The sequence below is a fragment of the Manis pentadactyla genome, chromosome 3 (genome assembly GCF_030020395.1).
Source record: "Manis pentadactyla isolate mManPen7 chromosome 3, mManPen7.hap1, whole genome shotgun sequence".
Lineage (NCBI taxonomy): Eukaryota > Metazoa > Chordata > Mammalia > Pholidota > Manidae > Manis > Manis pentadactyla.
Window position 1 is genome coordinate 116,557,663 of NC_080021.1, and position 13,984 is coordinate 116,571,646.

General features: G+C 41.0%; 1 protein-coding gene across 8 annotated transcripts in view; it reads right to left on the minus strand.

Annotated features, from left to right (window-relative positions):
- Positions 1–368: 368 nt before the first annotated feature.
- Positions 369–13,984, minus strand: part of ZNF438 (zinc finger protein 438) — a 184,322-nt gene continuing 170,706 nt past the window's right edge. For 5 of the 8 annotated variants that reach the window (XM_036912230.2, XM_057498350.1, XM_036912237.2 and 2 more), the window contains 2 exons: positions 2,680–4,489; positions 369–1,332 (listed from right to left, as the gene is read on the minus strand). In XM_036912230.2, the coding sequence (XP_036768125.2) occupies positions 699–1,332; positions 2,680–4,489 (2,444 nt within the window). In that variant the 3' untranslated portion in view covers positions 369–698. Of the gene's footprint in view, positions 1,333–2,679; positions 4,490–13,400; positions 13,481–13,984 lie in introns of those variants that run through there. The other 3 variants (XM_036912236.2, XM_036912235.2, XM_057498348.1) reach the window with 3 other exon arrangements.

A 13,984-nucleotide genomic window follows, 5' to 3' on the forward strand; every position in this document is an offset into this window, starting at 1 on the left:
TTAAAGCAAAAAGAGTTTTTTTTTGTTATCAGTTAAGGCACTAAAATTTTTTTGATTACTTTAATGTGGAACACTATGGCTATAAGACCAATATCAACATCTAATCTCCAACGCAGTGTATGTTTAAGAAAATAGCAAAATTAGATAGAAAAATTTAAGTCCTGAAAACATGGATTTTAAATTATGGTAGATGAGAACCTTATTAAGTACACTGCTCTACAGAATATTCAAATAGAGTAAAGAATTTGATAAACATAATAATATATTATGGTTGAGAAAGAAATGTTTTTGTCACCTGGAAACGTAATCACATTTGTGGTTCTAAACAGAAAACATTTGAACAAAAAAGGACACACACACACTCACAATCCAACAATACATGCTTTTACTGAAAACTGTATTTGAAGAATGGTCTATAATCCTTTACATTTCAATCTCCAAAGTTCGATCTTCTTATTTATTCTGAAAAAGGCTAAGATAGTAACAGTTAGTACACAGAATTTTAAAATAAAACTGTACATAGTTAGAAAACTATGCATCAAGGGCACATACATATTTCATAAGAAAATAAAACTATGTATCAAAAGATCACTTCTGCTCATTAATGCGGGTCCTAACTTGTTTGATTCTTCTCATGCAGCACCACCAGAAAACACACAGCTTGGAGAGAAAGGTGATGGCAAAACTCTCGACCCTGCTCAGGCTCCCGTGTTTCCTGGCTCAGTCTTGCTGGGAAGTGCACCCAGTCCCTGGATGGACAGGACATGTAAAATCGCCCACAGCTGGGATGGGTTCTCGCAATGGTGCTGCTGTGCCCAGTGCAGGAGGAGTTCTTCCTTCCTTCCCAGCATCTGTGCACAAAGAATGCAGTTAAAGCCTGAGGCAGGGGCCCCTGGGAGAGCTATGTGGGGACTGGGGCATACTGGGCCCTGGGGTGCCTCTCCTGGCTGACTGGGTCCAGGCTGGGCTCCTTCTTTTTTCGTAAGTATTTCCGCATCATTCTGATGATGAAGGGAGAGCTGCTTTTTCAGTATGGGGGATGCACAGTGTTCCTCATCGGAGGGATAAAACCTCTGCAGCTTTCTTCTTTCAGGATGTTGCTTCCAGCACAGAGCAGTGTGTTTAACCAGCTCTTCCCGAGCAACTTTGCTTCCCAGTAGGATCTCTTCTTGTAGCTGGCCCTGAATTTCTTCCCCATGAACATAAAGTAAGTGAAACTTTATTTCAGCAAAAGACTGAGCAGTGATGTGACAGCAGCCACATTTGATTTGTAACTTGACCTTGTCTGCATGGTTTAGAAGGAGGTCCTCTTCCAGGCTTGACTTGTTCTCCCTGAAAAGGGGGAAAGTAAGACTTACATAGACTGTAAGATTTCATGGAGAAACACAATTGCAACTTTTCGTTTCAGCTCTCAGCTTAAAGGATCTAAAACACACCCACTGACAGAAAAGCACAAAGGACGAGGGAAACAGTACCTGGGAAGCAAAGGCCACAGTGACAACCAGCTGTCACTCCAAAGGCCACACAATTCTCAAGCTACCAGTGTCCATTTAGTAGAAGAGTGTTCCCTGCCCCAGGGGAGCTAACTGTTCTGGTTACCACAGAACAGGTGCGATCAACGTGCGAGGCAGGTGGTACCAATACTAAGGGCTGCGCTGTCGGGCCCCACTTGGCTCAGCTGAAGGTAACTGTCCTGCACCACCCCTGTTATTCTCCCTAACCTGGAGCACCAAATGCAGTTTGGACATTTTACCAAAAAAGCAAAATGTACTACAGGAGAACAATGAAGAATGAGGTATCTCTAAGGAGGTTTCTTTATTCACATGAATAAAAGACCCAGATATCTGAAAGGGAAAGAAATGCCTAAAGAAAAACTGAGAAATTCTGGAAAATTCAGGAAGAAATAGGACAGGCACCCCTTATTTTTAACAAATATGACAGAGTAAGCCAAACTTGAATATAAAGTATTTAGAACAATAGGACAATTAGGAGGGATGAGCAGCAGAGAATTTAAAGTGTTGGAAATGTTTTTCATGGTGCTGATAAGAGTTCATTTCAGTTAAACTGTCATCCTGTGGAAAGCATTTCCCTGGTTTACTTATTGCTCTAAGACCTGCCTGCCAGACTTTCAAATTACTTGGCTTGCCTGTGTATAATGTGAGGAAGCCATACCTGCACAGGGGAAGGACACAGCAAAAGTTAATACAACCTGATGGAAAAAGGAGGGCAAATGTCTGGGCCCTTTAGGGTAAGGTCCATGCAGCACATGCATGCGTATGCTGAGTCCCCACCAGGGGTCACGCCATACTCTGGGCCAAATGATGCTGTTTAGATGTAAATTCTGGGGACAAGAGTTTGGTGGAAATGACCTGCAGAGAGTACCAGCAACTATCTACAGTTTACTATGTCAGATGTAAAAGTCACCTTGCACATAACTGTCCCCTGCATTGTGCAAACTGGAATTTGTGCCCTGGCTTATAGGGGTCAGAGTGATTAAAAATCTGCTCAGAAAGCAAAGAGAAAAGAGATCATTCTTCACAGAACTAGGGGGAAGAGGTAGCTACTTTAAAATCTTAATCTGAGGGATGTTTTTACAAACTCATCTTTCTGGATATGAAATCGTCACCTGTTCCCCAAATCCAAACAGAACTTGCCAGGCTTCCATTCCAAAGTACTCACCTCTCCACCGCTGATCCCTCCATCCCTCGTGCATTCAGGGTTCTGTGCTTCGGCATGTCCCCTGGCTGTGGTTCGCTGGGGGGGGGTTCCGTGTTGATGATGACCCTATGCACTTCTTTGAGATGGCCAAAATAGACTCTGACATGACCAAAGACTTTTGCACAAAATTCACAGTACACGAGTTTCTTCACACGGTTCTCACTGTGATGAAGTTTCATGTGCGTGCTCAGGCTGCTGGAACGCACGTATGCCTTGCGACAAACCCTACAACTGTAGGGACGTCTGTTGATGTGTGTGTTCATGTGGTCTCGGAGGTGCTGTTTGAACCGAAAGTGGTGGTTACAGACAAAACATCTGTGCCAAGGCTTCTTGATGGCAGGGAATCCGTTCCTGTACACAGAGCTGGGCTTGGGGCAAGGGCTGCTGTCCTGCTGACAGCCTGCATATCTAGGAGTGAAGGAATTATTTAACAAGTCCTTCTGTCCTAAGCTGCCAGGCGTTCGAGACGGTAACACAGCGGCAGTCGCAGAAGCTAGGGGAGCCAGAGCAGGCATGACAATGACAGGTTTAGGCATAATGCTACGGTATTTTTTCATCACCCCAGGCTTTTGGTCTCTGGATTCCTGTGGATCGTTTTTTACTCCACACTTGTTAACGATACATTTCCTCCTTTTCCCCTGAAATGCCAAGATTTCATCTGCTACCTTTTGTTTCCTTCCTCTTCTCTTTGCTGCCCCACTGTGCAGCTTCGTTTCGTGGCCCAGATCTAGTTTGGTGGCTGGACAAAAGTCACTTTCACTGGGACTCTGCTTCAACCCCTCTGGAACGGGTGTCTTGCTGGCTATTTGGGGGGTGGCATTCAAACCTTGTGTGATGGGGTGGGTAGTATCATAGTCTGCCTTGAGCCCAGGTAAAGAAACATCTGCAGTGCTGACATCGGATTCACTGTTGTGCACCTCTGTGGTTTTCATTCTCGAGTAGGGTAAGATTGGCAGTTCACCTTTGGTGACCGAAGGGATCAACTGAACTGCATTTCCAAAAATGGCTGGTGATAAAATGGTCACGGCTTTTCTGAGATCAACTTGCTCTTTATGTTTTTCACTGGTAACAGGGAAAGGTTTCCTGGATGTTTTCTTGCTTGCCAAGTCTGATTTCCCCAAAATCTTTGTGAGGCTCTGCCTGGCAGAGGGCTCCTCTGGAGTGGACAGTGCTGGGGAGACAGGAGGGTCAGGATCTCCATGGTCTTTGGGCCCGGGAGGCTGAGAGTCTCCATTGGTCAGCACAGTGGGGCCAGTGCCGGCTGGGGCTCGGTATGGGGACGGCACTTGTTCACGTGGCCCGGGTTTGTGCAGGGGCTCAGGGAGGTCAGGTGGGGAGAGGGATGTTTGGGTCTGGGCAGGAGGTTTGCTACAGCCACTCTCAGAGAAGCTCATAACAGGTTTCCTTCTCAGTGCCTTGTTATTTGGTGGGGGTTGGTATCGAGGAATAGGCACTTTGGGGTTTCCAGGCAGGTGCAGTCTGGGTTTCTGCACTGGCTGAGCTGAGGCTACATGTGGCAAAGCGACGAGAGAAAATGTTCCCTCCTGGCCAGCAACCTGCATCAGAGCATAATTCTGGGTGGGTACCTCCAGTGGCTTGGAACTGATGGCGGGTCCTGGAGTCACCTGCTTAGAGAGTGATGGTGAATGACATGACAGCACTCTGGATGTTAGGACTTTGGGCACAATTTTTGGTGCAATGGTCCTGAATTGACTCTTACTCTGCAAACCTTTCCCATTATGAACTGTCCCAGAAAGGATGTCTGATTCACCTGCAAAGACAATATAGAAAGTCACAGTAGTATAACTGTCCTGTTGTGGAGAGTACAATGAAGCAGCCTGTCACTCACTCTGCCTAGAAATCATTCCTAGGCCCACCCCATCCGTCTGGGCGAATGCCTTTGCTCCTCCACACCCAGCCGGAAGATCAACTCTTGCCCATCTTCCCAAGGACTGATTATTACTCTCCTCTATGGTTCCATTGTCTCTGATATAACATTTAGCATTTTCCATAAGAATGTATCTGCTTATGTGTTTCTACTACTAAACACAGAGCTTCTTGAGAGCTGGGACGCAGGCCTCCTCATCCTTGTATTCTGCATGTCCAGCTTCTCCATTGACCCAATTCTGATTCTTCTTTATAGGCCAGAACAACCCCACCTCCTTTTCTGATCTCCTAAGCTGTCAAGGTCTCTCCTTTGGAGCCCCCTCTGCTATTTTCTGCTGTGTACTTACTTATTTTATATACATGTCTTGTTTTCCCTATCAAACTTAAGCTTTGTGAGGGTGAAGCCTATACTTAATTCATCTTGATATTTACCACTGTAACTTCGGTTTCTTATATCAAACTCATTTCTCATTCAGTTTCAGGCTACAGCATTTGACCCACTGGCAGTGCAATTTGTTTTGCACAGTGGATGAATTCCAGACTGAATGCTGGCTTTGTTGCTGTTTCCCCATGTGACTTGTGAATTTCTTTTCACACCTTTCAAACTGTTTATGTGTGCTTTTGCAATTAAATCACCAGTATTAAAAAAGCTGATGTGACACCTTAAAAAATGTTGAAGAAAAACAAAAAGATACAAAGTGATAAGATACAGAGACAATATAAAAAATACATGACTCATGCAAAACGCACTTTTTTAGGATACTAATAGGAACAATTCTAACTGACAGAATAACACTTCATACTCCTGGGATTTATTAAACTGACCGAAGACCAATTACAACCACTCTTAAGAGAAAATTAAGGAAAAATTTTGATGCACTGCTTCTAAGGACTGAATCAACTATTTTGTTCCCTGAGGTTCAAGGTCATAAGACCTGGCTGCAAGAAATTTCCCATTTATATGTACCTCATTTGGTCAAAGTTCACTCCAACTAGTCTTCACCAGGTACCTACAACTGTTCTAGGGATTGGCTAGTACAGGCCCATGATCCCTTTTCTAAAACCTTTGGGGCCAGATGTTTTAGAATTTTCACTTTCAAATTTTAGAAAAGCAATAAGATGCATATACCAAATGTCACATAACACCCAGCAAACAGAGTCTGCAGAGCACCCAGAATTAAACCTATTACCACTTCTGAAGCAAAATACATGTGTGTTCACAAAAAGTGGGACAAATGAAGATTTTAAAATAGTTTATTTAGCTTTTACTCCTGAATGAGTTTTGGTACCCAACTTATGGTAAAAGTTTCTGTTTTCAGAGCTTTGAAGATTTTGGAGTAATGGATAGAGAATTGAAAGCTATTTGTTTAGGCTATACCAAGGATACAACGATGAGCAGACCCAATTTCTGCCTTATTAGGCATCTGGCAATCTATTGAAACAGACAATTAAAAACATTAAAAAAATCAACCTTGATTTTAATGTTTACCATTAGTGAACTATCAATTTTAGTGGAAAGTTGATTCTTTTAGCAAAAATGACACTTTCCAAACTAGCAAATAAGTAGCACAGTAGGAATAAGGTTGAAATGTATATTAACCAGTTACTTTATAAAATAATCACTGGTGAAGAAAAATTATGTTACAAACATATTTCACATGGTAGCTTGTATTAGAGGAAGAAGGAAAAAGACATGTGCTGTGGTCTAGAAAAATCAGACATGGATAATCATGTCATCTGTTGTTTTCCTTTTCAGCTTGGCTCCTATGAAGGTCATGGGTAGATGGATTGGCCAATCACCCTACAATAGTCACCAAAATGGACCTGTTACATTTGCTTCTTCTGCCAACATAATTTTACTTATTTTTTTAGTTCTGTTTTCACAGAATTTAAATTTAAATGACTTCCATTTTAAACCTTATTGTCTCATCTTCTTCAAAGTACTGAAGTAAATTGCAAATAAATATTAAATCAGGATTGAGAGAGTCTGCAGAAACCTTAAAATCACTGATAGCTTTTGGTTACCTTAAGACAAGGCTTATTAAATAATTACATTAGCAATAATCATGGGCTTTGCATTTTCACAACAGATTGGGGGTGAGGAGGGGAGAGAATAACACTGAATCATTTTTATATAGTTTATAGTCCTAAATATTCTAGTACAGAATATTTATAGCAAGAAGAAGTGGAAGAAAGGCTATTTTGTCATTAATCAGTCATAAATCTGCTTGAAATAATATATAACAACAATACATCCCAGCATAAGCCATATCACCCAGCTTGTCTACTCAGAACTGTCCAATGGCTCATGTCAGACCCAAAGTCCTTGCAATGGCCTAAAAGGCCTCATGCTATGCAGCTCCTGGGCGCCACTCTCATTTCCTTGGTATGCTCCCCTCCAACCACACTGGTCTCTCAGAATTCCTTAAATGTGCCATATACCAACTTCCTCAGTCTTTGCACTTGCTACTCTCACTGCCCAGACTCAACAACCTCTAGCTAAATCCCTCATCCTTGCTGCAGTGTTTCCTTCAAGCTTTGCTCAAAAGGACTTTTCCTGGTGAGCTCTTCTCTGACCACCTTATTTAAAACTGTACCCTCATTCTGAACTCCCTACCCCTTTCCCTATTTTCATTTTCTTTAGCACACTTGCTCGATCGTACAGATTACTTTATGGTTTGCCTCCTTGCCTTGCTGGAGTGAATTTCTTGAGGGCAGGGATTTGTGTCTTTAGGGATTTGGACAGTGCTGGGCATGAGGCAGGAAGAAAATGATTATTAGTTGAATTTGTAAATGGAAATAGAGTGACTAATAGCTGAGTTAAATAAATTACAGATTGAATCCAGAAGCTTTTCTTTAAAGAAAAAAAAAGGAAACAAAAAGGACACAATTTAAAAGAGAATTTTAACATTTTCCCATTTTGAGAATTTAAAAAATAAACAAAGAATATATCTCTGGAACATTTTTTTTTTCAACTTAATTTCACTCACTGCCAGAATAAGGGAACGGGTGGCACCATGATAAACTCGCTACAATAAAGGGGGTGGGTGAGAACAAGTGACTGAGCATCTGAGGAAATCAGAGAGGAATTATGCTGCTGGAGTTTAAACAAAAATAAAGAAACAAGCAATTGTGAAGAAACTGCTTTAAAGAAAACAGACACACATGGAGGGAAAAAGAGAGAGATTAAAAGCAAAGAGAGGAAGAACCCCTAGGAATGGAAAAACCACCTCAGAGGTGGAGAACAGTGATGTCAACTCGAAGAAGAGCAGAAATAACAAAGAACAGGAGATGCAGCTGAAGCAACAACCATGGTCAAGGTCACCTCGAAGCCCCTGAAGACTTATGTTGGGAAGGGGCTTCCTACTTTTTATGACCAAGGGTAAAAAAGCAACCTTCTGACAGTTAAGATTTCCAGAAATGAAACTAGATATACTTTACAGAGCCATGCCAAAAGGCAGTGAGCTCATTATGATGCATTTAAAGTTAATGTGGTTTGACTGATACTCAGAAGTTTCTATAGTGGAAATAAAATCACACAGGAAAAGCAATGACATTCAACGGAAAAGGAGGCTGACTGTGGTTCAGAAGCAAAGGAAACCCCTGAGGGTAACCAGCTGTCTCAGCAAGGGTGAACACTGTGCAGTGAGCAGCCTGGCCAACCTTAAATGACAGAGTCCTAGACAACAGGCATGGCACCTGCCAAATGGAGTTTGTGGCAATTTAAATAAGTGGATCCTGGGGCAGATCAGTTTATCAATTGGCTTCGTGATCAATAAGGATCTTCAGGAAGTACATAGAGAGTAAGAGAATCTATGAAGGTGGTGTTGAGTCCCGTTTCCCAGAATCATTAAGGATGAAGTGATAGGAAATGAAACTGATTCATTGAAGAAAGGAGGACAAGGTCACAAAAATAGAAAGAAAACAACCCTATACAGGTTACCTAAATGTCCAGCACTAGGGTACCAATGGAACAGCCATCCAACTGTACAGTGCAATACTATGCAGCAGTGAAAAAGGAGAATGAGTCAGACTGACATGGACTACTCTCCAAGATATGAGATTTATAGTATGCTATCAGATGGGTTTAAAAAATAGTGAGATACACACACACATTCCTGGTTATGCACAGAATATCCCTTAAGCAAACAGAGGAAACTAGTATGAGTGGTGGCCTCTGGGGTTGAGGCTCAGAGGGGGGATTAAGGTCAGGATGGGACAGATGCTAATTTTCCAGCAAATACTCTCTGTGCCTGGCCCACAGGAGGTGCTTGTACTTATTTGTTGAATAAAGAAAAGGAAAAGGAAAATTTCCCTTTTGAATCCTTTTTTATAAGTGTTGTATTTTGGGATATCTCTGATGGGTAACTGTGTGTCTATGCATAAATGACTGTCTAGATTACACACAGAGAGTGTTTCATGTTTTTTATTTTCCTTGCCTATTTAATGACAAGAATTGCTAGTGATAAGGAAAGTCATCTAATAATCTGACAGGCAGTACATAACTGCCCCCCAAAGTTAAGCACTGAGAAGTATTAGAACTCATTACCTCCCAAGGACAATTGGAGACCTGAGAATTGGTCCTCCAAACATTTGGCTCTTTAGGATAAAACAAGGCAATCTGCAATAAAGGTCAGTGATGTTAGAATACCTACAGATTTTTTTTTCGTTTTAATGTAGTTTGAACAATAGGAGTCCTTAGAGAAGCTGAAAATGCCATTAAGGTTTTAAAATTAAAACACTAAGACAGTATGTTGTGGGAAATCTTTCTTAGCAATGTAGCTGAAACAGTGGTTTACTCCACTATGGATTTACAAGGCCTTTCACAGATGGTGTGATCTAAAAACCCTCACCTGTCACCTATTAAATTACAGATCTCATACTAAATAATAAGAACTAGAAATTTCCAGAGACATTCATAATTTCTGGAAATCCTGTGAAACTACCCATAACATAGTTAAAGAGACTCAAAGGACTCTCATGCAGTAAACATGGACTTTTATTAACTGAACACATAAAAGGCTCACTCAGTACAGTTAATTTTGCACAATTGTACAATATGAATGCTTAATATTAGGATTTTAAATGTGGGCTGTTTTTAATATGTCAAGCATATTTTGAAAAGTAACATTTACAGTTGATGAGAAATTAAGCTAACTGTGGATTAAAGGGAAACTAGGAGATATTGAATCTTTATTATGGTCTAGAACCAGTGGTAGGGCTTTTAATTAAACCTTCACAAACTCTGCAAATAAATATTATTGTTCTTCTTTTACAGAATAAGAAAAATGAGACATGAGGAAGTTCAGTAACATGCCAAAGTCCACACAACCAGCTCTGACCCATTCCGGTTTGAAGCAATGACTTTCCTCTGCTGTATTCTCCCCTCAAGGAGGAGAAAATTATATATAAGCTTTTCCTAATTAACTCCAAAATACAATAATATCTCTGAACCTTAAGGAGGCAAAAAATATTTTGAAATAGAAATGGCTTGTCATATGCCCAAACTTCAATTACCAATAAATGATACTTTCTTTCTGAAAGCCTTATTAGAAAGAACTCATGAAAAGTTAATAGCCATTTGAAGGTAAAAGCAGATTTTTAAAAGCTAAATTTGCCACTTACTATCCACAGGATCCTGACAAGTCCAGTAAGGTTGCCAGGTGTTTGTTTGGAGAAGGTGCAATGTGTGTCTTCCTCCTTCTCTTCCATCAGCACTGGAGGATTGGATCTAACAGGTACTGGCTGCACAGCAGAGGCAGCAGAGGGAAGAGTGAGGGCTCACAGTGCAAAGTGCTGGCATCTTTGCCAACTTGAGAGAACCGTTTGATAGCACAGCCAGCACAGGTACTATTCAGGGACAAGTACGTGGGGCGGTCAATTCTCTAGACAGCTGCAACAAGCCCCTCCTGGATTCCCACCGGCAGAGCCGAGGCTTGGTCGCGTTGCTGGTCTGGGCATGGTTCTGCCCTTACCCCTGTTGGCCCCACAGGCCAGCTGCTAAGCTGGAGTGGGGGGCAGGCAGAGGGAGAAGAGTGTCTCTGCTCTTGAAACAGGCTGCTTGGGTCCAGACTCAGAACAAAAGTGCTTCTTAGCCACAAAAGAGTCAAAACTTTTAGGTGTTGTTTAGGTTTTACTATTATGAAACTGAAAAACCTTCTTTTCAATTTTATTTCTTGGCAACCCTGTTCTCCCTCCCACTTGGTTTTCAAATAATAAATTGCAGTTGTGGTCCAAGATGGTCTCTGGTAGAACCCTGGAGAAGTCTAAGATAAATGCCTCAGAACACAAGGGAGCACCCCTTAATTTTGTTGAAAAACCTGTAACACATGACTACCCTCTCCCCAAGGCACTCTCCAGGCTCTGCAGCAGCAGAGTCAACAGGAATTTACTGCACACTGAGTGTAGGGTGGGCACTGTAAAATGTGCTGGCAACAGGCACAGTGTTCTTGTTTCTAAGGACTCACGATGCCAACTATCATTCTACTCCACACATCTGTAGCATGAAGACCTCTTAGAGTCATTATATCTAGGACCCAAATCTCAGGAAATCTGACACCACACAAAAGAAACCAGCACACTCCCAACTGGATATGTTGTATCCCGTGTCTAGTTTTGCTCACTCTCCTCCTTTCACACTTGCCCTGCTCTGCTGAACTCTGTTCTCAGCTAACTCCCTGTGCTTCCCTCCTGCAACAACATCCAGGCACTTTCCACTCAGCCTGGACCATTGAAAGCTGTCTTGCCAAACAGTCAATTCATCGCCTGGCTTAGGAAGAGAATTCTCATTCTCTGAGCCCTAGAGCTTCTTTATTTCCTAGCACTTGTCAATCATGTTTCTTAAACATTATTCCAATGATAAGGAATATGTGTCAAGTACTATGCAAAATACTGTACATGCATTATCTCATTTAATCCCCACAGTAACCTGAGTTAGGAATTAGTTATGTACAGTACAGATAAAGATTCTGAAGCTGGTAACAGTGCTAGAATTCAAATCGGCCCATTTGACTCCAAGGGCTCTTCTCTCCACCTGCACATGCTGGCTGGAAGTGATCATGCATGGTTATGGACCTTATCATAGTGTCTAATGAAAAGATCACAGGTTCACTTGGGGTTCAGACAGATAAAATTTCCAGCCCTGGTTTTGTCTCATAACTTGGGAAAGTTACTCTCTGGGCCTAAATGTTCTCATTTATGGTAAGGGCACAATAACATCTGGCTACAAAGGTCACTGTCACGATTAAATGAAAAAAGTCCATGAAGATGCCAGGGTAGTGCCCACCTTATGTTAATACTCAGCAGACGTTCGTTTTCTGCTTTTTCTTGCCGAAAAGTAGGAGATTCCTGACATTTATTTTTGGTGGGAAAGAACAAGCACAAATCTTGAATGTTAATCCTATGGAAATACCACTGAATCCTTAACCTGATATTTCTTATTTGAGAGGTGAATGAAGGAAAGGGGGAAGAAATGGCTATTACTTGTGAATTAGCCAATAAAACCATAAAGCATTATTTCTTTCCTGACTTTTTCCTGCCACCCACTTTGGAGGCTCAACTGTCTTAGGTCTAAACATCCTATCAGGCTCCCTTGTTCCCTGCCCTTAATTTCTGCATCCCAGTTGACATAGTGCTAATCAGATTAAGAATTTCAGTGTATAGGAGTTAACATATGTGCATTTTAAAGAGTTGTTTTGTGGGGACACTCTCCCTTGCTTCTGGTTTATATTGAATATTAATCTAATTGTTGTTGCTCTCAAATCTAGCACGAAAGAAAGCAACTCCCCCAGCAGACTGTTCAAGGGGTGCAAATAAGCCCAGGGCTCAATGGCCCTGCGAGGGATGGGGCCTAGAGGGGACCCAGGGACACTGGCCACATCTCTGGAGGGCTGTGGGAGTAATGGCCATGGGATTTCTGAACACGGGGGGGAAAATACATGGGCTGTCAGAGGGTAGGGGCAGGACAACCAGGATTTTGAAAGCAGTTTCCTATAGATTTCAGTATTTTGGGAAGCAAATCATTAAGAAATAAGTTGAAGATAGCCTGAGTACAGAAAAAAAGCCTGGCACCAGAAGAACCACAGCCCATGAAGGTGAATGAATTAGAAATGTAAATACCTCTGAGGAGGAAACAAGCCTTCTTTATGGAAGAATTTAAAAGCCAATTACCCAAAAGATTAATGGCCAGAAAGGAAAAAAATAACACAATGTGATTTGTTAAATTCAAGTAACTAATTATTCTTTTCAGGACACATAATTAATGTCCCAAATGAAAAGAAAATTTTAAAAGCTTTATCATTTAAAGTACATTTTAATAATCCTCAATTTCAGTGAATTTCCCTTTCATTTTAATTAAGCTCCCTTTTATCAGTCCTTAACTGTAGGAGGAATTGTTTTTTATTTCTAGTGCTTCTTATGAAAAAGAATTGAAAATTATAGGAAAACTTTTAATTTATAAAGATAAAGTTGTCTTTTTGGCAAAAAAAAAATTGTAATATACACAAGATTTTTTCATTATCACCAAACAGTCAATTTTGTATCTTTGCCCAAATGACTTAGTTGCATAGAAATTTACCTAAGAGCTAATGATCTTTGGGGGACACAAAGCAGGATAAATGGAAACTTCTGAAATACTTTATTAAGACCATTCTCCTATTATCCTTTTTATTGTTAATATTACTAGAAGTGTTAATATTCAGTTGGGTCATGTAGTTGAATTTAGAAGGCCTTGATAACTTCATCAAAGTAAAGGCAGCAAATCACTCATCTGATATCCTATCACCCACAACAAATACCTGTGCACACTGTCCTTCCAGGAGAGTCTGATGTTTTCTGAGTCAGCTGTTTCCTGAGAGGATCAGGGATGTGGAGGTACCTGCAAAAGAGCTTTAGTAGCTGCACAAGTGTCTGACAGCAAAACATCCTCCACTAGCAAATTAAAAACAGGCCTCTTCTCTTTTAATCTTGTATTTTAGTATCAGTCGGAACAGTTAACTATCTGGGATGACTAACAAGATGACATTTGGTGAAGAAAACCTTTTCCTTATTGGGATAAACAGAAAGATAAGGTTTCAACATCAGAATGTATGGTTAGTCCAATTAAATTAGGACACATGGCAGAAGGGTGGGAGGTTGCTGCCTTTGGTCAGAACACCATGATGATGAAACTAAAGTGGTAAAGATCACAATGTTTCAACAAAGCATAGTCAAAAGCAAGGGACTGGATTCACAAAGGTATTTTTATTTTTACACTGAGGTTTCAAAAGTAGATTGACTTTATATATAATAAAGAGAGAATGGGCATTTTTAGGAGTATATGAGCAGCATATTTAAAATGAAATAATTGTCCCATTGCTTTACTGTATAGCTTTACAGATGC